Here is a 24,369-nt window from a genome sequence, read left to right on the forward strand (position 1 = left end):
GCTCAGTGCTTCAGCTGGGCCTGTGTCCACTCCTGCTGTAACCATGGGACTGCTACACCAACCGACTTGGTAAAACCCAACAATGTCATCTGCAAACAGTCTGAGAGGACAGCTGGGGGTTTGGGTGGAACATTTTCTGAAGCTGGGAGGACCTTTAGAGCTCCTGTCTACCTGGGAAGAGGTCTAGGCACTAGCTGTTGCTCTGTGAACTGGAGTCTCGGCTTGTCTAATTCAGAAAACCACCCAATGACCCGAGCCTTCGCCCTGCCCCCCCCAACACCCCCCTAGCCTCCCGCCCGGCTGATCTACACCAAGCCCGGGCTCTTCTCATGCCCAGGCCAGGCTGCCCCCAGTCCTGTCACTTTACACACAACCCTTCTCACACAACCACAAAGGACTGAGAAAGACCCTGCAGACAGTTAAGCTCATAAAAATAAGAGACTCCCCACAAAGCTCCAAATCACCACCAATGAATTTATTTGAGGGAGAAAGGGTCAAATCTTATTAGGAACTTTAAACTGGATAGGACTAGACACTGATCTGCCTAACATCTGGGTGTTCACAAGTGCACGGGTAACCATATCCTGCACGTAAGGCATCACCATTAAACCAATGAACATTTGACGAGAAGGACACGTTCTGAGCAGTCACATGATTTCCCTTTCAGAAGGTGCTGCCTCATCAGAAAAGTAGTGTTGAGAAAACCGAAGACAGCCTCCTAGCAAAGGCCTGGACATGACGGCGGCCTCGTGAAAGGGGATCACACCTTATTTACAAAGCAAGAGAGTGAAACTCCCAGCTGAGCTGCAGGATGAGAGCTGGGGCTGACTCGAGGGGTGTGAATGGGGGTTGGGACCTGACTTCATGAGCCTTTGCCCATCCAACGTGGGCCTCCACAAGCCATTCTTTGGCCCCCTGCACAAGGCAGACTCAGGAAATCTGCAAAGTAAGGGGATTCTGCCCCAATTCCCCAGCCCCACCCCACCTTCCCCAGTTCTAACAGTGACCAATCCACTGGATGCAGCCTCACCCCCACCCAACCCCTACTTCTGGACAGACACAAGGCATATATGGAAACCGAAGCCCAGCTGTGCTGGAGCACATCTAGGTGCTGCTGGGTTGGTTGTCTTACAGGTGCCCCGAGATGATCAGGCCTCACCCACGGTGGCCAGGCTGAGACAGCGTGGTTTTTTTTAGGTGATTCAGGTTACTCCAGGGCAAAGCACGATCCTGATGACACCCGGCGGAAAAGCAGGCTAGAGCCTCGAAAGAGCTGGCCCTGGATTGGAAGGAGCAGTAGGGTCAGTGAAAGGGAGGCCATGCTTCTCATCCCACCCCAGAGCCAGGCCAGCGAAAGACAAAGAAGGGTCCAGTAGCTCAGAGACCCCTGAGTCAGAAATAGAGGGCCTAGGTTTGCATTCCTGAGGGCAAGGTCAGAATCTGCTCTGTGCTGAAGCACAAGGGAGCGGTTTACTTCATGCCACAGGGTGTCCAGTATTTTTATTTATGTATGTATGTATGTATGTATGTATGTATGTATGTATGTATGTATGTATGTATTTATGGCTATGTTGTGTCTTCGTTGCTGAGCACGGCCTTTTCTCTGGTTGCGGCGAGTGGGGGCTACTCTTCGTTGCGGTGCGCGGGCTTGTCACTGCGGTGGCTCCTCTTGTTGCGAACCACAGGCTCTAGGCGCACGGGCTCAGTAGTTGTGGCACACAGGCTTAGTTGCTCCGCGGCATGTGGGATCTTCCTGGACCAGGGCTCGAACCCGTGTCCCCTGCATTGGCAGGCGGATTCTCAACGACTGCGCCACCAGGGAAGTCCCGGGTGTCCAGTATTCACCGGGCTACTGAGTAGGAAACCCCCAGAGGAGACTCACTGCCCTCTGGCTTCAGAGCCCAAGTGGACTGGGGCTCCTCCAATACTAGAGGACGTGATGCATGTAGGATCAACTGTATTCGCTGGAAGGCCTGCGTCTGTCTCTGGCCTCCCTGCTTTCCTCCTATCCGTCCTTTTCTCAACCTTGAGGCCAGTCAGTGTGCTAGCTCCTCCTGCCCAGGCCACTGCCCCATTTTACTCTGAAGCCAACCAAGGTCAGGAAAAGTCAGGGATCTGTCCTGGGCCAGCCACCTGGATCCTTGACCCAGAGCTCCAGCCAGCAGGACCGTGCTTGGGCATAGAACACAAAGACTTCAAGACTGGCACCCTTGCCAAGCTCACCACATGGCCCAGCTCCACCCTCAGGCTCTCCTGGGCACCTGGGGCATCCTGCACGGGTGGAGGGAGGGGCCGGCCTCCAACATGCCAGATGTGTTTTCATCCCAGGTTACTTGAGGTATAAGAAGTTCTTGGGCTTCACAACCTACCCTGTGGGCTCCCTCATACTTGTTCTAAGAGTCTTTGAGAGTTGAAGAAAAGAAGACCTTGTCTGATGTGTAATTCTTAAGTAAATTCAGATCTGACCACCTCAAACCCCTTTTACAGGTTACGGAAAAAAACCGAATGAACTTTTTGGCCAGTCCAATAAAATAAATTGAAATTTTAATTTAAATGCCTCAAACCAAAAGTCTACATCCTCTTTATCCTCCTTACAACATCAGATTCCACGACAACCCCTTAACTTTCCATGTAATGAAGAGTCCACAAAAACCTTTCCATCTGACTGATGTGGTAGAAAAGTGAGAAAAACCTCCCTGGAGAGCAGGCTTACCTGCACACTCAGGTACTTCCAGCAGTGGATCCAGGATTTGAACACTGGGGAATAAGGGGGTAGCCCGGCCTGCAGCCTGCGGGGAAGGAGAGCATGTTAGATCCAGAGAACAGCGGGAGACGGATCAGCTAAGGAAAAGGAGCCCTCAGGAAGGAATGGCTTGGGGCTGCCACCACCCCCATACCGAACCACAGATTCCTCCCAAAGGGGTGCGATGAATCCCAGAGGAAGCCAGGGGCCTGGTGGGCCAAGCCCACACATAGAGCAGGTGGGAGGGGGCAGGGCACTGGACGGGCTCAGCCAGGTCCCCCCAGCAGCCTTGGCAGGGTGCCTGCGAAGGGGCACACACCTACCCGCAGTTATTCACGGCCATGAGATCACCGACCAGCAGGAAGGGGTAGGTCAGCATGCTCACTGCGATCTGCAGGGAGACCTGAGGGTCAGTGAGCCCACCTACCACCAGCCCCCGACCCGGGCTCCAGGAGCAGGCACACCCTAGACCGAGGCCTGCCTCCAGCCATCTCCAGAGCTGGCCTCCAAAGCCCCGCCCAGGCCCCCAGCTCAGTGGGAAGAGCAGCTGGCCAGACTTACCCCCATCACAAATTTAGTGTAGCTCCGGATGGCCAGGGCCTGGCTGAACTGAAAAGACAAAAAGGGAGACTGGTTTGCCCCAGGTACCTCGGGATGCAGACTTCAAACATGCAGGCCCCGGCCCCGTCTGCGCTGCCTGGTCTGCAGCCCCTTCACCTCACCCTCCGCACTGGCCTCACACCCCCTCTGCACTCAGCTCCTCACACGCCCGTGGCACACGCTGCGCTCCCTTTCAGGGCCTGCCAGCAGCTTCTGTGGCCTGGCAGTCAGATCCAAGAGAAGATTTGGGAGGCAGAAGTGGGATATCCGGACTGGAGGGCCTTCTGTGACCCAGCCAGGGATGGTGAGTGGAAGAGACGAGGTAGGTGGGATCACGGGCTATGGCCTACGTAACCTCCTCCGAGCTGTAAGCTGCCAGGGCTGGGCCTTTGTTTGCCTTGATCAGTGCCTGCCCGGGGCTCAGCGCACAGTAAGTGCTTACTGAATGGAAAGTCAGGCACCCATCTGAACTGCACACAGAATCCTGGGTCCTGTAGCAGAAGGTGAAGGGCAGCCCTGGGCTTACCGCCACCCTACCTCACCAAACTCTCATCCCCTTCAGGCCCCAACTCCTGAAGTCAACTTTGCCCATGAAACAGCCCCAAACTACAAAGGGTGACTACCTATCCCTCAGCTTCCTGTGACATGGCCATCCCACCCGATGGATGCCCTGCAACCCTGGGCGGAGATGTGCTCAGCCCTCTGCCTGAGCAGCCTCATCTTAGCCTTTAAGCCAGAAAAGCACGTGAAAAATACTTTCGGTGAAGTGTCGACTGCTGTTCTCAGTGAGGTAAGTGCAGCAGCCCCTGGTCAAACACCTGCCCACCTGGACTGGAGGAACCAATCAGCTGTGGGACACCCCTCCCACTCAAGGCACCCCAGCTGTCCCAGGTTGTTCTGTATGTGAAGGCAGCAGCTGACCCACCCGTAACGCCCCTGAGAAAGGGGCATTGTTGTGCTACCGTAATTGCAGGTGGGAGCTGCTCTCTATGGAGCAACTGGAATCTGCTCACATTAAAAGGCCAGTAAGACTCACCTACCCAATTCATATGGCCAGTTTCCCTCTGCCCCAGCTGCGAGCTCTGAGAGGCATCCCTCACTACAGACTCTTTCCCGGACCACCCCCACACCGGAACTGCCATTCTGGGGCCCAGACACAGACACACGGAGACTATGAACCCTGCCCACCCCAACAAGGTGATTCTGGCAGACAGGTCCCCAATCCCTCACCCAGCCTCCGAGGGTGGGTGATTCCCGCTGTTAGAATGTCTGGCTCCCAGGAACCCCTGCCTATCACTGCTCCCCAACTCTTATCTTGGGTCAGGCCGAACCAGCTGACCTATCAGATCCCTAGAATCCTTTCTTCAACAAGTGCCTTTTAGAAGGACCAAGGCCTCCCCGTGCCTGACCCAATCTGCCGAGAGGTCTGTGCATACCAGGCTGTGTAGACCACTGCTAACAAGAGTGGGGTGCACCTGCATGGTACACTTCCTAGCTGACTGAAGCACCCTCAGCCTGGCCCAGGGAAGGACCTAGTCCCAGCCCTGTCAATTCGCAGGCAAGGGCCCCAGGAGAGCCCTTCAATCTCTGGGTCTCATCTGTCTGTAAAACAGGATGTTATACCTGCTCTGTTCCTTTCACAACTGAGGTGCTGTCAGGATCAAATGTCACAATGTTCACTAAAGGGCTTGAAAAAGCCTAAAACAGTGAGCATAAGTTCAAGGGTTATTATTAGCTGGTCTACGTCCTGATTTACCAGGGATCCCTAGTTTGGTTTGGGTCACTGCCTCCAACTAGCCGTGGATAAGCTAGGGTCTGTTTGACCTAAAGCTGCCTAGGGACGGGCATTCCATAAACCCCTCTACGTCTTGTTAGCAATCTCCTCCCTCGAGGCCGTTCTCCTCAGAGGCAAAGCTGACCCAGGGACAACCAGTCTTCTCCTCAGACCCCTCCCCAGAGGCCCTCTCCAGCCCTAGGGGCCCAGTACTCAGAATCCCAGAGTCCTCAAGTCTGCCCCAGACCCTGGGCATCAGCAGTACATGGAAAGATGGACAAGTCCTTGTTCCAACCAACCTGGGAACCTGGATTCTGGTCGTTCCCCAGCCCCCCTGGGGTGTCACTCACGCTGTCATCCACCAGGTAGGCATTGATGAAGTGGGCCAGCAGGTTACAGCCCCACAAGAAAACCACATCTCCCAGGAGGTGAGGGATTAAGCCGCTAAAAAACAAGGTGAGCAAAGATAAGCAGGGGAGGGAAGAGAACAATTCCTGGGGGCTCCACACCCAGGAAGCAGACAAGGATGTTCCAAGCTCAAAACTTCAGCATATCCACCAGCACCACATCGGGAAGGAAGCCCGCAGGGGCCACATGGGCCAGCAGCTATCCACAGCAGGAAAGCAGTGTTCCTTTCTCCATGGGGAGTGGGGGGTGGTATGTGTGTTATATGCTACATCTGACAGCACAAGTTAAGCTTATGGCCTCACAAGCGGTGTTCAAACCACAGAAGCTGGGCCTTAAGATGTGAATGGTGCAAAATCCGGGATTTTCCAATGCAGATTATGAAAGAGTACCTACACGTTAGCAGTCTTCTCCTGGCCTTTTTACCCAATCCTCTCTCACAAAACACTTTGCTCAGTGCACCTGTATTCACCCCTGGAATGTTCCACTAAAAACATTCCATACAAGCTTTTACAAGGAGGGCTGACTTTTAAAGTGATGGCCTTTAGAATGCGCATCTCTACACACTAATGTGAAGTTTCCCTAAGATACAGTGCTGAGGGCAAAAAGCCAGATTGAGACCAGTGGGTCCTGTGTGATACTTGTGGGTTTGGGGTTTTTTTTTCTTTTTATTTATTTATTTTTGGCTGCGTTGGGTCTTCATTGCTTTGTGCGAGTTTTTCTCTAGTTGCGGCGAGCGGGGGCTACTCTTCGTTGCAGTGCGTGGGCTTCTCGTTGCAGTGCGTGGGCTTCTTGTTGCAGTGGCTTCTCTTGTTGCGGAGCACGGGCTCTAGGCGCGCAGGCTTCAGTAGTTGTGGTGCATGGGCTTAGTTGCTCTGCGGCATGTGGGATCTTCCCGGAGCAGGGCTCGAACCCGTGTCCCCTGCATTGGCAGGCAGATTCTTAACCACTGCGCCACCAGGGAAGCCCTTGTGGGTTTTTTTTTTTTGAATGTGTTTATTCGCTTGTTTAGATATAGAAGGACATGGAAAGATCTCCAGGAGAACAGCTATCTCTTGGAGAGAGGACACAGAATTATGATTTTTGAATTTTCAAAAATCTTATTTCAAAATATTTGAAAGTTCAAAATACCTGTAACACATCTATGATATGAGAGATATAAATAAAGTGATCCTTCATGAATGCAATTTCCAATCCTGTTGCTTCCACCTGTGCTCAGACTGACTTTTCACAGGTACACTCAGTGCTTTCTGAGTACATACATCACCTGTTCTATAAACACGTGAAAAAAAAAAAAGAACCCAATGGGTAAGGTATCTGTTGTGTGGGAATCCTACTCACACACCAGAAAAGAATGTATACAATGAGTGTGAAAAACACCAGAGGTGGTGATATGTAGTGTTTTAGGGTCTGAAGCACCAGTCACACAAGCAAATATTTATTTACACACATATATATGCACACCCATACATATGTGTACATATACATAGATATGAATATACATATGAATATGTGCGTATATAAATCAAGGTTTATCAACCTTGACACTACTGACCTTTAGGTCTGGATGATTCTTTGCAATGGGGGCTGACCTCTGCACTGCAGGATGTTTAGCAGCATCCCTGGTCTCCACCCACTAGATCCCAGCTGTGACCATCAAAAGATGTCTCCAGACATTACAGATGTCCCCTGGGGCAAAATCACCTCCTAGTGAGACACACACACACACACCCCCCCTCCTAGTGAGACACACACACACACACACACACACACACACGGCCGATGATGAAACCACAAGATGAGTTAAAAGAGAGCCCCACGTCTAGTGTACTGTGTACACAGCATGTATGTCTCTGCCTAGACCTTAAAAAAGCAAAACAAAAAATATTCGTCAGGCCTGGATTTGGGGTTCTGTTTGTAGTTTACAGTCTTTTCGGTGTGAGTTTTCTTTACAGGTGGAGTAAGATGGGTGTGAGACACCAAGGAGGGCAGGGGGTCCAGGGCCCTCAGGAGACTATATGCCCTGAAGACATCTGCTCTGCAGAAACATAGGCCCAGCAGGACCAGGTCTTGACTTTTTAAGAGAAGGCAGAATAGGGATTGTTTTGTGAAACATCCTAAATGTTGAATATGAAGAACTAATTTCTCAGAAGTGCTATGTCAAACAGGATCCATCAGCTGGAGTCAGCCTGTGAGCTGCCAGAGCTTGACCTTCAGCCCAAGTCACAGGTTTTCAGTGACTTTTCAGCAGTGAAACCAAGGACGATGGAAGCCCTAAAGACCAGCCTCGTGCCCACCCCCAGCCCTGGAGCACATGGACAGGGACAGTGGGGTCGGGGGTGCGGTTTTGGCCACCCCCACCCCCAGCGTGCTGGACAAACAGTACCATTTCTGTGTAAGCCGTGATGTGGACAGGGCTGGGCAGTTTTGTTCCCGATGATCCGTAGCTCGCATAGGCCATGGAGCTCTACGGGCCAAGGTGCAGCTGCTCAGGCAGGGACAGAGCCCTGTGGTTAGTCTGAGGCCAACAGCTGTGGCCTGAGGGCTGAGAATGCGCCTGTTAGTAGAGCCATGCTCCGTGGCCAGTTATGGGGTGTATAAACTCACGTACACAAAGAATCCCAGCAGCCCCTCTTCTTTGAAAATCTTCCCAATGGAGCTCAACACGCCGCTGTGGAGAACATAGGGATACAACGTCACCCGGGCACCTTGGAGAAGCCCATGCCCTGGCCGGGATGGGGAGGGGGCATTCTCTGTCACCAGGCAGAACCCAAGCGTAGATGATTACAGCTCTTGTTGGGGAGTGAGAGGGCGTCTACGCAGTTTATGGAGACTGGGGAAACCCAACCACCCACAGGGGCAGAACCCTAGTTCTCTATTGCTTTTTTCTATGGATCTGGAATGTAGGAATGAACCTTCTAGCCTGGGCTGCTGCAGAGGCGACGGGACCTTCTCCTGCCTGGCTCTAGTGCTTACTTCTGGCTGAACAACCTTTTGGCAAAGAAGCCTGCATGTCTCACAGAGAGAGGAGGAGAGGTGGTGAGTGGAGAGAAGCACCTTCCCAGAGGGCAGAGAAGGAATACAGGGCCCTGCAGCAGGAGGCCCTGCAATCAGACTGCACAGATGCAGCTTGGGAAAAGGCATCTGGCCCTCCCCAGCAGGGAACTCGGGGATGCGCACCCTGCCCACTGCAGCCTGTTAGAGATCACAGGACAGGCTGGATGTCTTAGGTGTGAAATGCAAAGGAGGCTCAAGTGCAACCTCTGTGACCTGTGACAATGCCAAGTGACCTGTTCTGCATAGAGGTTCTGCGAAGCCAAGAGGGCCAGGGTAGCCTAGGAGAAAGACGGTGGGAGCCAGAGCCCTGCCAGGCCCCACTACCCTTCCTCTCAGGACAGTGGCTCAGCCCACTGGGTTCTAAGCCCACGGGGGGAATGGGCCAATTTCCCATTAGTGAACTCAAAATGAGGCACCATGGCAGCCAAGCTTCCTGGGGCAGTGGCCCCAAGGACAGCAGCAGAAAACAACTGAACCCAGGAAATAAGAATTTGAGCGAGGAAGGATAACAGATGCATGTACTCCTGCCACGAGCCTCCAGGACCCACCTCCTGTCCTGCACTGAGCCTCAGAGGGGCAGGGAGGGCACAAGTGCCACAGGGAAGGACTGTGTCAACACACCTATGCCCCTACAGATCCAGCTCAGTGCCAGGCATGGCAGGTGCTGGGTAAATATTTGGTAAACAATGGAAGGCCAAGCCCCAAGGCCATGGGGTGGACAGCTGCTTAGGAGAGGATGAAACGAACTCTAAGCTGGCTTCTGTGACAGCTGGAAAAAGGGCTAGGGCATAACCTAGGGGGTCTAGGAGGGAACCCCGCCAGGACTCCTAATCCAACTAGACTCCAGTCCCACTCACCCCTCTGCAGGGCATCTAGGCTCATCCAGGGCTGCCCCAGACAAGACAGGGAGAAAATACCCCTGGACCCAGACTATGGAAGCCACTACCCCATTCCTCTGAAGCTGGCACATTAAGAAATAGGGCAGAAAAGGGGCAGGAGCTGACCACACTATGGCCTGTCCTGGCACACTCTGAATAGTGACAGGGCCACTCCTGCCAACCCTAAGGATTACCCACCTGTACTTGGCCTCCCGTCCCACAAACTGGACCATGCAGCGCATTGAGATGACTGAGGAAAGAGAAAACACACACAGGTGACATGGTGGCCAAAGTCCAAGACTCCCCAGCTGTGGGTGGGGTGCCCGGCACAGTGGCCACTGCACAACACAGCCTGTGTCAGAGCGCGGGAGGGGAGGAGGGCCCCTGGGATTCCCCATCACACCCCATGACCATGGCATCCCCTTTCTTCTGGCTGGGAAAAGCCCCAGCTCCCTTTGGACTGAACTCCCGGCCAATTCCAGTGATACTACTTCCCAGTAATTCTACCGCTGCCCGTCTACAGCCCATGAGGGGTCACCCCACGGCTGACATGCAGTCTCCAATGGGGCGGCTCACCATGCAGGGGGTGGGCCAGCATGCGGGACACGCACTGCATCATCATCTCATAGGAGGTCTGCAAGAGAGCAGAGGGCGGGGACTTGGTCTGGCCTGTCTCTGGAACTGGTGCTCACTGGGAGCTATAAGCACTTACGGGGGAAAAACTGGGATCCTGCAGCACCCATGTGGGGTCGGTCTACCTCAGATGGCCCCCCTGGTCACCCACACAAAATTCCCTCTAACCAGGACTGCTGCCAGGTCCCAGGCCAGGTCCCGTGGCGGCTGAGAGGCTTTCTGTGATTCCCTGCAGTGGCCCTGCTGGGGCTCCTCCCACATCCCACCCCACTGTGCACACAGCAGGCCCCAACTGTGACACTTCAGTGACCTGCCCAACTGGGCAGTGAGAGATAATCAGGCTCTCCTCTCCAATTCCAGGTACCTACCTCCTTCACCACTTTCTTCAGAGAAGTCTTCATGTCATCTTTGTTGGCAACCTGCTCAATCTCATCTGGAGGGAAAACCTGAGATGCAAAGAACAAAAGTGGATCAAAAGCAAAATACAGGTGCGCCTCTTCGATGTAACTTTGAAGGGATGGAGAGGGCAGGAAACAGCTCCTACTATTTTCTTGGCCATGTCCATTAGCTGGGCCCGCCTTGGGTAACACCCTGGGGCTGGAGCTAGAGGGGGAGAAAGTCCCTGCCTAGTGTCACATTTGTAAGAAAGCAGGCAGATGGTGAGGCAGGGGCCTTTCCAACTGAGGAGACTCGGCGTTGGGCCACCAGGGCTTGGAGTCTGGCTTTGGTGCTGGGGTGGAGCCCTGACCAGTGTGGGAACCGAGAAGCAGGACTGGTGCACATGGCTGCCTCCAGGGGTGGCAGGGGGCTCAGGGGAACCTCGGGCAACCGGTCCTGGTTTCACCCCGGGCTCACCTTCTTCATGCTGCCCCGGGTCACGGTGGAGAGGGCGTTGGACATCAGCCGGGGGCTCAGGCCTCGGAACAGCCCTATCTTCCCATCCACTTGCACAATGTACTTGGCTACAAGAAAGCAGAGGTGGCAGCGTCACGTTCAGCCCAGACGCACCCACTCCTGGGTCACATTCACACCCAGACCAGACGCAGCTTGTCCTTCTTTAGTACCTGCTGACTTCAGTCACGGAAGGGAGCACCGTCCAGGGCCACGGAAGCAATCGGGCCCCGCCCCCAAACATCTTCTCTAGCCCATTTCTTTTTGTAAAACCTTCAAAACATATTTTTCTGACAAACAAGTTCATATGTTTTTCTTTTTGTAGTTTGGAAAATCTACTTGGCAAACTTAACTACAGTTTCTCAACTCAGCAACTTAAGTGCTGCAACCTAGGAACCAATTCTGTTGCTTATAAAAAATGTTTTTCTCTGGGAAAAGAAAAAATGGAAAAAGGCAACCACAAGCAGTGATGAAGTTTGCAACCTAAGGTAGGGAAAAAGGAAAAGGAAGGGCTCCCAGGGGAAAGACTCAAGAGTGTCCTTTGAGCATGCCACAGAGAGGGCCATCCCCACCTCGTCACTGTGCTGCATCCAGGATCCCACCTGGCACCTACTGGCATTTATTAATTACAGGGGGGAAAGCCAGTGGAGAAGTAACTAAAACAGAGGCACCAATGAACTATTCTATAGAAAAACACTTAAGTGGTCAGGGAAGCTGGACCCTGACCCTGTTTGAGTCAGTGTTTTTTTGTTTGGGTCTCTAAAAGGATACTTTCTTAATGTTTTGCTGTTTTATTCAATATCAACTTTTAAATGATGTTCAAAAAGGAGACGTATTTTTATAAACCTGCATACCTGGAAGCTGGCAGAACATTCCCTCAGACAATGTGCTCCCCTCGAGCCAAGACTTTAGCTCTCCAGCACCGCACAGTGGCGGGAACCAGCAAGGGAGGGTGCCGTTCTCTCCTCTGCCACATGTCTGCCAACAGCAATTCCATGTGGCAGCTGTATGGGCTTCCCCTGGTCCTGAGAGCACCTGGTACCTGCATGTTTGGCTTCCTGAGATTGGGGTGGTGCTGGAAAGAGAGGAGTAGGAGGAGAGAGGACACTGGGCGACGTGGCCAGGACGTCCTGCTTCACGGAGTGAACAGGCAGAAGGAAGGTTTATTTTGGGGGAGGGGAGCGCCAGTCAGCAGAAGGGAGAGCTGGCGGGATAAAGCCTGAGTGTGGTCTCCAGCAGGACACTTAACCTCTTTCCATCCAATTTCCTAGCCAGAAAAAAAGGGAGTAAGGACCCCTATTTCTCCCCATCTCAGAGCTGAATTACGAAAAAGTGAGAACAGACAAAGGTATGCAGAAACGTCTACAGAGGTCTTTGTGGGCCCAAAGGGTCCCCTGGCTCGCGAGGGGCTCCATCATTCCATGGTTTCTCTGTAGTCCCTGATAACTCTCCAGGAAGTTCTTTCCGGGAGAACACCAAAGAATGTCATGGCAGCTGTGGCGCTTTTCATAGCTGAGGGGGAGTAGTAGACCCCATCCAGACGGTCGCTAGACAGCCAGACAGCTGAGCCCCTCCCCAACACAAGGAGTCTGCTTACACCATCTGCACTGAAACAACATTTATATAAATGGTGGGGGGCGGGGGGAGCACCTCAGAACTCTGCTCATCTTTGCAAGAGGCAGTAAGGTGACTGTCAAGACCCCTCTGCCCTGAGTCCTTTCGGGAATGACTGTGTGACATGAACAGAGATGATCTGGGTTCCAACCTCTCTACGGCTAGAGCCTGCATAGTGGTGTATGGAGGAATCACACGTAGGGGCTGGCAGCCCGCCACCCCGGCCTCCCGCAAATCCAGCGTCGCTCTGCATACCGGCTTCGTTGCACTACGGCGGGGGGTGCCTCCCTGATTCTGTGACGTCCTCCTTCCCCACGTTGACAACTTTTAAGTGAAACAAATACGAACAGATTTCCCCGCAAAATGACATGTTCCACCTGGCTCTATACTGTACTCAACAATGAGATGGCAAAACTAGAAGAGAAACATGACATCAGATTCTGCCAGCAGGGTGTGAAGTGAAAAAAAGGTGACAGGAGGCGAGGCCCCAAGTTATTTGGCAGAAAGAAAGATTTTCAGAGAAGATGCTAGACTGACTAAACAGATAAGATGAGCAGAGGTGGAGGGAGCACGAGAGGGTCAGCCTGGCTGTGAACACAGAGAGCAAAGGCACATTTAAAGAAGTCTGGGGAGTTCCCTGGTGGCTAGCAGTTAGGATTCCAGGCTTTCACTGACGTGACCGGGGTTCAATCCCTGGTCGGGGAACTGAGATCCTGCAAGCCGTGTGGTGTGACCAAAAAAATAAAAAAAAATAAAGAAGTCTGGGAAGGGTGGGGACTGGGAGAGGGACAGGGATGGTGGATTTGAAACGGCCTTGGCCAGCTGGGGGTCAGGGAATGAGCTGCACAGGCAGCCAGTGGGCTTTGCTGGCATCAGGGAAGCTCCACCGTGGTGGGCTTCCTGATGGAGAGACCCTCTGGCAGGCAAGGCTGCAGGGGGCGGAGGGGGCGGGTGCTTGGATGGAGGGCCTGGGCATGAAGAAGCTGATACGGAGTATGGGGCCAGAGCAGTTAGCAGCCTTCCTGAGCTCGAGCAGCTCACGAGGGCACACCAGGGGTGAAGCTGAGACCCACCATGTACTGTTCTACACCCAGGGGATGGAGATGCCTGAGTGAGTAGGCACCACTGCCTGAGGAATGCAGGGGAACAGGACAAAGGAAAAGAACCCAGGAGGCCCCAATGGGCCTCCTGCTGGAGGAGCAGGAAAGTAAAAGAACTGCTAAAAGGGCAGCCAGACTGCTCAGAAGGCAAAAAAAACACAAAAAACAAAAAATGGAAACCCACTCCCTACCCCCACTTCCAGGCACAGCCTGGGGTGGCCAGGATGACAGGGACCATTGTCTTGGACTGCCCTCTCTCAGGCACCTGTCTCCCTATCCTGCTGCCTGGGCTGACAGCTGGCAGCTCACACAGAGGAGATGGACCAAAGTTGTGTTGGTCACCTGCTCCCATCCTGACGCCCTGCTGCCTGACCCCCCTTCCATGCCGGCTCTGACTCTGGGTGCCCGATGCTGCCCGGTGTGCTCCCCAGGGCCACCTGGGCCTGTTCCCTGTTTGGTGCTTCTTTTTTGTCTCTCTCGGTGTGGGCTTTCCTGCCTGGGAAGCACACTCACCGTAGGTGAAGAAGCTCGGCAGGTAGAGGACCTTCCTCCCCAGCACATTGGTCCCAATGGTGGGGGGCATCGGCTCATGACCTACCTTCAGAATCAACAAATACAAAGGGAAAGTCAGATTCTACTGTTGATTCAGTCTCACTACTTCTCACCTTTCCCAGGCCTCTAACTCTTCTCCCACAAAGTCAAATGCCATTTCTGTTGATGTTTTCCCCATCAAAACATACCCAAAATTTCATCAATGTCTATTACTATCAACATCGTGTAATCTCCCAATGCACAGAAATGTCCAGTCCCAGATACCACCCTTACCATAATCCAAGTCACCCCATCCCTCAACATTCTTACCTTCCAATTCCAGATATTTCCAGTGCAGAAACCCCCCCCCATGTTTATGTACACTAAACCCCACGCTCACCTCAGAAAAAAATCTCAGTTAATTCTCATCGCCAGGTTAAAACATCAGTCCAGTCTCAATCTCAAATGTAGCAACACCAAAACACATCACACCCAAATCTCAGCCCCAAACTTCAGATAGCTCATTCACCCCACACTCAAATTTCTTACTGTACCCACTGCAGATGTCGACAAATCTGTCCCTCTCACTCCCAGCCACCTCGAATCCCAGCTGCTCCTCAAACAATTCCTCAACTGTGATCTAATCTTGATCACCCCGTATCCCTGTGACAGAATGACCCCCTCATTTCTGCAGGGTTATCATAATTCTTGCTGTATAGATAGATGCTGGTTATAATTAAGGTATGTGTTAAACTCATGGGTGGGTGAAGGACCAAGCCACCCAAACCTCTGTGAGGAGGAGAGGTTTCTCCTGAGGGGTGAGGCCATTTGTTATGCTGCCGATTAATGAGAAGATTCTCTGCTGCCAGGCAAGGGGCAAGGTGTCTAGGAGACCAGCGCCTTAGTGGGGTGTGAGAAGGCCTTTCCCTGGCAGGGGACCAGGGCCGTAGCCCTGTCCCTCAGAGCAGGCCAGACAAATCCATGGACCAGAGGAGCGCCTCTTGGATGTGGAAGAGCGTAGAAACAGCAGGGTTGGGAAGCTCTGCCTTAAATAGAACTAGGTATGCTTCCAGCGTTTTCTGGGCTCAATTTCCTTTCTTCCTCACCTTAGTCAAGTGTTTTGAAGTTCAGGCTGTCCCTTATGGATGGGATTCTGAGCTACATGACAGATTACTGATCATAAATTAAGAAACCCCCTCCACGATGGAGAACTTCTTAAAAGAAAAACATCTAGCCCAGGAGAGTTGAAGGAAAGGGTTGGCCAGGTGAACCAAGCAGTTAGCCCTCCCCTTCCAGACCTTTCCCCTTCTGGGTTAAAAGCTCGAAGGTTCTGAGGTTAGTTTTGCTTTGATTTTGTTCTCTCATACAGGCAGCATTCCATTTACACCCTCAACTCCAAGTCTGAGCCAACGTTCTTTTGCTGCCTTATCCACTCCAGTCACAACAACTGGGGAGGCCCATCGATTCCAATTTCACCCTTAAACCTGCTTGTTCCCTTCATCCTGTATCCCCATGGCTCCCAAATCTGTTGAGTCTATTTTCTTAACTTCCACCTGTGTTATCAAAGGCACGCTGACCCTATCTCACTCCTATTCCCTTCACTCTCAAGTTCTAGTTATCTGTTCCCAAGTCTACTCACCCAATTTCATCCCCAAATCTGTTAACCCAGTCCTAACCACAGCCAAAGCTGCGGTTCTATACCATATACTGACAGAGCCAGTCCCTCAAATCTCTAACACCCATGAGCCCTGATCTCAGGCACTGCATTCTTACTCACTTAATCGGGACAGCCCTCAGATCTGCCAATCCAATCCTGCCATCCACCCCCAAACAGGGATCTTCCTTTTTGCAAGATGTTATCTCTGATTCCCAAGCTATACCCATTAAGATTTCACCCTCAAGGACTTCCCTGGTGGCACAGTGGTTAAGAATCTGCGTGCCAATGCAGGGGACACGGGTTCAAGCCCTGGTCCAGGAAGATCTCACATGCTGTGGAGCAACCAAGCCCGTGCGCCACAACTACTGAGCCCGCACTCCGCAGCAAGAGAAGCCACTGCAGTGAGAAGCCCGTGCACCGCAACGACGAGTAGCCCCCACTCACCACAACTAGAGAAAGCCCGCGTGCAGCAGTGAAGGCCCAACACAGGCAAAAATAAATTAATTAATTAAAAAAAAAAGACTTCACCCTCAAATATGTTACACTCAGCACCAGCTGCGTTCACATCGGGTAGACCACCTGTCACCCCAACTGGGCTCACCCATCCGTATCCACCCCCCATACAGTTCTTCCACCCTCTGGACTTCCTCATTCCCCAATTCCCTATCCTCCTTCATTCTCCATTCTCTCTCATTCCTTAACTGCCTTTCCAAGTGACCCTTATTTCAATTTTCTTCTCCTGTAAACCAAACCTACCAAGGTCCAAATGATGGAGCCACTTCCAGGTTCCTTCACATGAAGCCCCCCCCATTCCTTGTACTCTAACATCCTCCATTCCACAGACACTCCTATCAGCCACCCCGAAGTCCCAGCCCTCACCCAATCTCACTCCATCATCCTTGCTTCTCATCTGAAGTACCACCAGTTAGTTCCAAAGCCTCAATTTCTCTCCCAAAGCTGGAATCTCTATTGCTGCAAACACAACCTGAATTTTTGTAAGTAAAGGAGCCCTCACTCCCAAATCACAACCAAACACCAGTCTCGACCTTCCCCCATCAGCCATTTCCAAATCTCAGTCACGATTAGATTCTAGTCAGGCATCGTAATGTCCCTGAAGGAATCTCCTCGTTCTTTGTCACATTCCTTGTCACACTCCAAAATCCACTGCCCCCATTCCTCAGACTCCAGATTTCAATTACTCCTATTCTCAAGTCCCTCTCATTCCAACTGTATCTCCCATTCTCAGTCCATTATCAGGACAGTAAATCTGATACCCATTTGCCTCAACTCAAATCAAATCTCAAGTCTTGGTTAGGTCTCCATCTCAAACCCCGCCCCCCAACTTAACTGAAAATTCTAGGCTAAATCTTCAGATATTAGTCCAAGCCCAAACCATCCACATCTACATTGTGCTCATCTCAGTCATGCCCACCTAATTCTGCCAAATGCACTCTCTCCACCTCAGCTCGGGCGCCCCCTTCCAGCTCCATCTCTCCCTTTCTCAAGCAGCCCAATTCATCTGTAAGGCACTGCTGGTCCCACCAAATATGCCAAGTGCCCCTGCATGCCTCGATTCCAGAGACATCCTACCTTAGCCTCATTTTCTGCCAGCCCCTACACATCCTGCTACCCTGTGTTCCAACTGGCCCTTCTGCCCAATTCCACTACGCCCATACCCCTCAGCCCATCCCCCCATACAGCTCCCACCCCGAACCGTGAATTCAGTGTTCTCCTCCAAATGCGTCATCCCTTTCCCCCTAAAAGCCTCCTGGCTCCCCATTCCAGACAAATCGCCACTACCCCTCCCCCACTGCGTCGCCCTATCTGTTCCCCTCCCCCAAAGCACGTCATCCTGTCCCCTCCTCCCATCAAATCTGTCGTCGCCATCAAATCCAGAGCCCCCATCTCCGGTAAACCGATTCGCCTCCGCCTCTCCCACCAAATTCCGTCACCGTTAAATCCAGTGCCCCGGTCCCCTCCTCCCCGGAGTCTGATGCCCCTTTTTCTTTCCTAAATTTTTGGCCATGACCCTCAGTCCTTTGTCCCCCCAACCCCAAACCGCTTTAAATCCATCTCTATCAAATCCAGAGCTCTTGCTCCCCTTCACCCTAAATATGTGCTCATCTTCTGAATATTCTGCCTTGACCCCCAATCCTCCTCCCCACCCAGTCGCCAAAACTTCCCACCCCTCCCCCAATTCTGTTGTTTCTTCTTTCACCCCAAAATGCTGCCACTTCCCTCCTAGTCCAAGTCCATCGCCTCCATTCTTTCGTCTCCCAAACCTATCTCTCCGTTCCATCGCCCCCTCCCCTGCACCCCCAAATCCCTCGTTCCTTCCACCCTCTCCCAAATCTGTCGCTGACCCCTTTGCCCCCTTCTCCTGCATCCCCAAACCCATGGCCCCTGCATCCCCAAATCCCTCACCGTTTTTCTCCTCTCCCGCTCCTTCTGCGCACCAACCCGCCGTCCCCGCCCCTCTCCTCATATCCGTTGCCATCGACTCCCCGCCCCCATCCTCCTCCAGATCCTGGCCTGTCACCTTCTTATCATCCCCCACCTCCCTATGGCGCCCCTGGTCCCACACCTGGATGAGCAGCTTCACGTAGAGCAGCGGGTGACTGAGCGCCGTCACTCCGGCGCCCAGCGCCACGAAAAGAGCCTCGGTGGTCGGGGCGTTGTCCCCGGAGCCCAGGCCACCGGATGCGCCGTCCATCCTGCGGGCCGAGGGTTGCGCCGCAGGCCGAGGGTGGCGCGGATGTGCGCGGTGTGCAGGCGGCGGATCGCGAGCCCGGGCCTCGACCCCCGCCGCCGCTCCACCGCGAGCTCCAGCTCCTGCTCCGGCTCCCGCCATCCCCGCGGCACCGCCGCGAGCCCAGGGCGCCACTTCCGGGTCGGAAGCCCCCATGGCAAGGGGCGGCGAGGTCACTCCCCCGTCACGTGATGGGACGGGTGCCCTGCCCCTCGCTGGCGTCAGGGGGCGGGGCCGGGCCGCACCACTCGCGGCCGCGGGGGAGTGCAGGAGTGTAGGCGAGGCGGGCGGTAAGCGACGGATGCGGTCCCCGGGCGGGGTCGGGTCCTGGCTCAGCGCTGGGCTGTGAGCCGGGGGTCAGTGGTCGCGGGCGACCAGGCCGTGGGTTCGGAGACTGTGAAGGCGGCCGCAGGCCCGGGCGCTCCCCCGGGAGCCCCGGAGAGCGGCAGGGGCGGGGCTCGGAGGTTCTGGAAGCCAGATGCCCCCAATATGGTCTGAGGCGCTTCCAATCCCCCTCCCAGGCTTCGGGAGTTTTCTCCGCAGTTCTGGGCCCGCCTTTTTGCGGCCCCGCTGCCTGCGGGGCCTCCCGCTGCAGGCCGAGTCCCTTCGCGCTCGCCAGCCTTGTCTCACCCGTTTGCCCTCCCCACCAGACCAAATCCAGTTGCACCGCGGCGGTTGTGGTCCTCCTCCTTTGCAGTTGACCCTTCTTCGCCAACCTGCCTTAGAGCTCATGGTTAGAAAATGTGTTTTGCCCTATTTACTTCACTGGGTCTGAAGGTTTTATTTAGTCCTTCAATGTGAGCACACGCAAGCGTTCTGCTAGGCGCCGTTAGTCTAGTCGTTAGGTAATAAAAATGAGTAATAACTGGCTCTTAAATTGCACTTACTTGTGCCATCTTTTGAAGTGCTTTGCAGCAAGATAACTCAAGTATGATCCTCTCAGCAGCCCTGTGAGCAAGGTGTTTATTCCAGCACGTGCCCTGTTCATGTTTGGCACCGTGCCCATCCCCTGCAAGAACACCTAAAGCCTGCTAGTTGTGGAGGTGCTCGATAAAAGTTTCTGTTTCAACGGAAAGAAAGCGAGTGTCCAAGAGTCGGCAGGGACACAGCAATGGGTGACCTGATCCCTTTGACTGTATTTATCCTGTGTTCATTGTGAGAAAGTTCTTTAGAATAGACATCTGCCTTCTGACCCCTTAATCCGGGTTTGAAGTCTGAGCTTCCTGCCTCCCTTCCTGCCTTGCCCCCTGAAAAGCCACCTCCCGGCTGGCTACTCCTGACAACAAAGACTGCGTACACTTTCCACATCTCAATCCTGTCAGTCCGCCTCCCTCACTTGCTCTCTCCCCCACTCTGGCCTCTCTAACCCAGGTTTGTTCTGGTGTGAGTCACTGGAAAGCTTCCTAGCCCTTTCAGGTTACAGTGTTTGCCTCTTCAAACACAGCTTTCATCAAACCTACCTCCCACCCCCAGGAGCACTTTAATTGACTTCCTTTTGCCTGGATTCTGATTTAGCTTTCTTAAAAGGGACCTTAAAGTCAGCTACATCCACAGCCTTATCTAACGTAACAGTGCCTTACTAACTCCACCCGGAAGAGTGGGGTTACCTTCCTTCTGAAACTTCCTCACACAAACCTTCTCCTCCTCTGGGCTTTTCCTCCCCATGTTTCTGCAGCTCTCTGTTTTTCCTTCTGAACCCCATAGTGTGTCCACCATTAGGCCTTTTACTCTGCCTTACGTAGTCACCTTACTTTTTGTGTGTGTTTGGTCCTTTCAAAATGGTTCCCTGTAAAGCAGCTACATTGTGTTGCATTGTTTTGTATCTTTGCACCAACTGTGGTGATATACATATAGTAAATGTTCAGTGAATTGTTTTTAAGTAATTGAACAGTTTAGCCCAAGAAATTAAAGTAAAAATAGGTCAGTTAAAGCTGTTAGATCCCTAGGGAACGAAGTGGAAGCAAATGCAAAACTGCCCTGTAGCTGTGTTTCCACAACTCAGGGCTCACAGGGACAAAAAGAGGAAGGAAAAAAAAAATCCTCACGATAAAAATACTACAAACCACTCAAAAACACATTCCATTACAAGAGTAAATGCGCAAAACAGGAGGATTAATACTCGTGGGAACTTGATGTAATAAGTAATCTGAAAGAAACTTTAAGGGGAAAATGGTAGTTTTCAAATGAAGGCAAAGAATAGAAAGTGCTGAAAAAAAAAAGAAAAGGACATTGTGAAAAAAGAAGAGGTATATTTGAAAAGGAATCAAGTAGCTCATCTAGAAATGAAAAGTGTACTCACTGAAGTGATTGAGTGAAAGAAAATCTTGCTCAGTATTCCCTCTACTGAGCAACCTGGCAGTATGTACTCAGAGCTATGAAGCAGTTAGCTCTGGGCTGGTTAGTGCCTCCCTGTGTGTGCCTCCCATTACCCTCTGTGACTGCCTCCTCACAGGGCTTACGGTGCAGCACTGTGGCTGCCTGCTTTCCTGTCAGTCTCCTCATTAGACTGTAAGCTCTTGGAGTCCAGGGACTATCCTATTCATGGTTGGCACAGTGCCTGGCACGTGGTAGGAGCCCACTAAATACTTGCTAGAAAATGAATGAGCAAATATACTTTTAACAGTTGTACAAAGTTATTTATGGTAGCACCACTTAAAGAATGAAAACTTGGACTTCCATGGTGGTGCAGTAGTTAAGAATCTGCCTGCCAATGCAGGGGACACGTGTTTGATCCCTGGTCCGGGAAGAACCCACATGCTGCGGAGCAACTGGGCCCGTGCGCCACAACTACTGAGCCTGTGCTCTACAGCCTGCGAGCCACAACTACAGAGCCCACTTGCTGCAACTACTGAAGCCCATGCACCTAGAGCCCGTGCTCCGTAACAGGAGAAGCCACTGCAAGGAGAAGACCGCGCACCGCAACGAAGAGTAGCCCCTGGTCACCGCAACTAGAGAAAGCCTGCACGCAGCAACGAAGATCCAATGCAGCCAAAAATAAATTAAAAAAAAAAAAGAATGAAAACTTTAGGGGGCTTCCCTGGTGGTGCAGCAGTTAAGAATCCTCCTGTCAATGCAGGGGACATGGGTTTGAGCCCTGGTCCGGGAAGATCCCACATGCCGCGGAGCAACTAAGCCCATGCGCCACAGCTACTGAGCCTGTGCTCTAGAGCCCGCGAGCCACAACTACTGAGCCCATGTGCCACAGTTACTGAAGCCCGTGTGCCTAGAGTCCATGCTCTGCAACAAGAGAAGCCACCGCAATGAGAAGCCCGTGCACCGCAACAAAGATTAGCCCCCACTCACCACAACTAGAGAAACCCTGCGCACAGCAACAAAGACCCAACACAGCCAAAAAAATAAAGAAAGAAAATAAAGAAAAAAAGGGAAAAAAAAGAATGGAAACTTTAGGAAGACCCATATGCCCCAAAGTAGGACCAAACAAACAGCAGAGGATTAACAAGAAATATTACTCTTGGGAATTCCCTGGTGGTCCAGTGGTTAGGACTTGGTGCTTTCACTGTCGTGGCCCAGGTTCGGTCCCTGGTTGGGGAACTAAGATCCTGCAAGCCTCGTGGTGCAGTCAGGAAAAAAGAAAAAAAAAAAAGAAAAAAAGAATACTGTTGAGAATTGCCAGGTATATAGATCACCAGTCCCCGGGATCCTGTGGGGAACTACTGTTACAATGAAAAGAGAGAATACAAAATAGTAAGTACCCATTATTGCAACTAAGTTGACATCACACAAACCAGGTCAGGAAGGAACTTGAGGTGATGCCAAGGCCAGCATGAGAGTTCAGGCCTCACCTGGGGAAGCCCAGGTGTCAGAATTTATCCTGGTATAAAGAAGATGGGTTTGTCTGGATGCAGGCTCCCTGTTTACTAGTTCTGAGCAAGAATGTTCTGGCTGCTGCCTCTGTTCACCTGCTTGCCTGGGGTAGGGGTGGGGAGCGCTGGCCTTCCATCTGTACTGAATTCCTGGGGTCCTATACTCACCTTAACTCAGGAATCACCTCTTGTCCTAATTAGGCTAAAAGAAGGTACATTATAACTGTCATCATCTCAGGAATTCTGGCATATCGTGCAGGTCACCAGATGTATTGGCATGCGAGATCCCTAAGCCTTCTGGGAGAAACATAGAAGACAGCTAAGGGACTAATAGGTCCCAAGGCCTTGGGATGAAGCCTACAAGAGTGAAGACGGGGAAATGGGGCCTCTACACTCTGGGGAGACATGGTGTGTCACGGTGAGCACAGTACTCACCCAGGGTCAAATGCCTGGTTGGTGTTCTGCTCTATCATCCTGCTCTTGGTGGAGAAAGGTGAGTCCATTTAAATCTCTTGTGCCCAATGTTTGTTTATCCTGAGAGGTGGGAAGAAGTTTTCTTCTCCTGAAGTAAAAATCAAGCATTAATGGGCCATTGCCCCGAGTCTGGGTGAGTTTGGGGATTAAGACAATATCAGGACTTTTCATTCAGTGGAAGAATATTTAGCACTGAAAAGACATGAACTATTGATATGGGCAATGACATGGGTGAGTCTCAAAGACATTATTCTAAGTGAAATAATCCAGACACAAAAGAGCACATGTTGTATGATTCCATTTATATGAAGTTGTAAAACAGGCAAAATTAATCTGTGGGGATAAAAATCAGAACAGTGGTTACCTGTGGAAGAATGACTGGAAAGAGGCATGTGGAACTTTCTGGGGGGAATAAAAGCATTTTTCATCTTGACTAGGGTGGTAGTTATGTGAGTAGGTACACTAGTAAAAGCTCACCAAACTGTACTCTTAAAATCTGGGCATTTTCTTCTAAGACCATTATTCCTTAATTAAGGAAGAAATATTTCAGGACTAAGATTCTTGTTGTTTCCTTTTAGTGAGTATCTAAGGGTTTTAAAGGGTCAAAATGTTGCACACATTCGTGTGAATTCTTACATAACTAGAAAAACAAAACTATTCCCTTCTCCACTGCTTCCCTGTCACCCTGTGGCAGAGTCTGAATCCTTATGTGCAGTGGTGTGCTGGTAAGTGTTTAATAACTGGCTCTCTAGGAAAAGAAAAGCCCTGATTTGTAGCACTTGCTGATTCACGTGGTGTAAATATTCTCACCATGGCTGATTTCATGGTGCTAGTGAGATGTCACTGAGCACAGATTTGGGAAGAAATGGGTACAGTTGACTTTCGCAAGCCAGTAGGAGCCAGCTCCAGCACACCCCTGCGGCAAGCCTTTATTGCAAAGCTTCCGGGGAGTCTTGGCGGGGCTGAGGGAGCAGCCGTTAAGCGGTGTGAGGCTCTGGGGTGAGCAGCCATTTCCTATTAGCTTGAACGTGAAGGATGGCAGGAAGGAAGGGACACTGCTCTCAAGTGGTCGTGTAAATACAACCCCATTGTAAGAGGGGTCAGCCTTGCAAGATACGGCAGTTCGGCAGCTGTATAACTGGGGTTAGCAATCTGCTGGCAGCATTTGGATTTTCAAGTGAAAATATGGGTTATTTCATTTAAAATTCCTGAATTTTCTTGGGGAGAACAAAGAGCAAAATCCAGTACCAGAGGGCCTGCACTCCCTCCTGACAAGAATAGGTCATAACAGGATAAAAGCTGCCCCCGTGAGAAGGGCATGGATTCTCCACCCATCTCTGCATCTCAACAACACACCTGCTGCAACCAGGGGTTTGCCTACATGGCTCTAGTTGGAATTTGAGTTTCTAAATCCTGGTTTACATTGTGCAGTCTCTAAG

General features: G+C 52.0%; 2 protein-coding genes across 5 annotated transcripts in view; one reads left to right on the forward strand and one right to left on the reverse strand.

The window, feature by feature from the left end:
- Positions 1–454: 454 nt before the first annotated feature.
- On the reverse strand, positions 455–18,819 carry MTCH1 (mitochondrial carrier 1). 4 transcript variants are annotated; one of them, XM_082639886.1, is made up of 12 exons: positions 18,468–18,817; positions 14,209–14,293; positions 10,946–11,052; positions 10,459–10,536; positions 10,034–10,091; positions 9,656–9,707; positions 8,134–8,193; positions 5,468–5,561; positions 3,305–3,352; positions 3,067–3,134; positions 2,714–2,789; positions 455–1,279 (listed from the first exon to the last, which is right to left on the reverse strand). In XM_082639886.1, exons 1-12 carry the CDS (start codon positions 18,786–18,788, stop codon positions 1,208–1,210), a joined length of 1,119 nt encoding a protein of 372 aa, XP_082496012.1. In that variant the 5' UTR covers positions 18,789–18,817; the 3' UTR covers positions 455–1,207. The 4 variants fall into 4 exon arrangements, with proteins under 4 accessions (XP_082496012.1, XP_082496010.1, XP_082496011.1 ...); XM_082639884.1 differs by having other exon boundaries at positions 5,417–5,561; XM_082639885.1 differs by lacking the exon at positions 455–1,279 and adding an exon at positions 1,522–1,780 and having other exon boundaries at positions 18,468–18,819.
- Positions 18,820–18,890: 71 nt separating this feature from the next.
- The window catches only part of FGD2 (FYVE, RhoGEF and PH domain containing 2), a 43,168-nt gene continuing 37,689 nt past the window's right edge, over positions 18,891–24,369 (forward strand). Inside the window, exons 1-2 of the mRNA XM_082639882.1 lie at positions 18,891–18,922; positions 22,716–22,874. Coding sequence (XP_082496008.1) covers positions 22,862–22,874 — 13 coding nt within the window. The 5' untranslated portion in view covers positions 18,891–18,922; positions 22,716–22,861. The remainder of the gene's footprint in view (positions 18,923–22,715; positions 22,875–24,369) is intronic.

Source organism: Mesoplodon mirus, assembly GCF_964341445.2.
Source record: "Mesoplodon mirus genome assembly, chromosome: 12".
NCBI lineage: Eukaryota > Metazoa > Chordata > Mammalia > Artiodactyla > Ziphiidae > Mesoplodon > Mesoplodon mirus.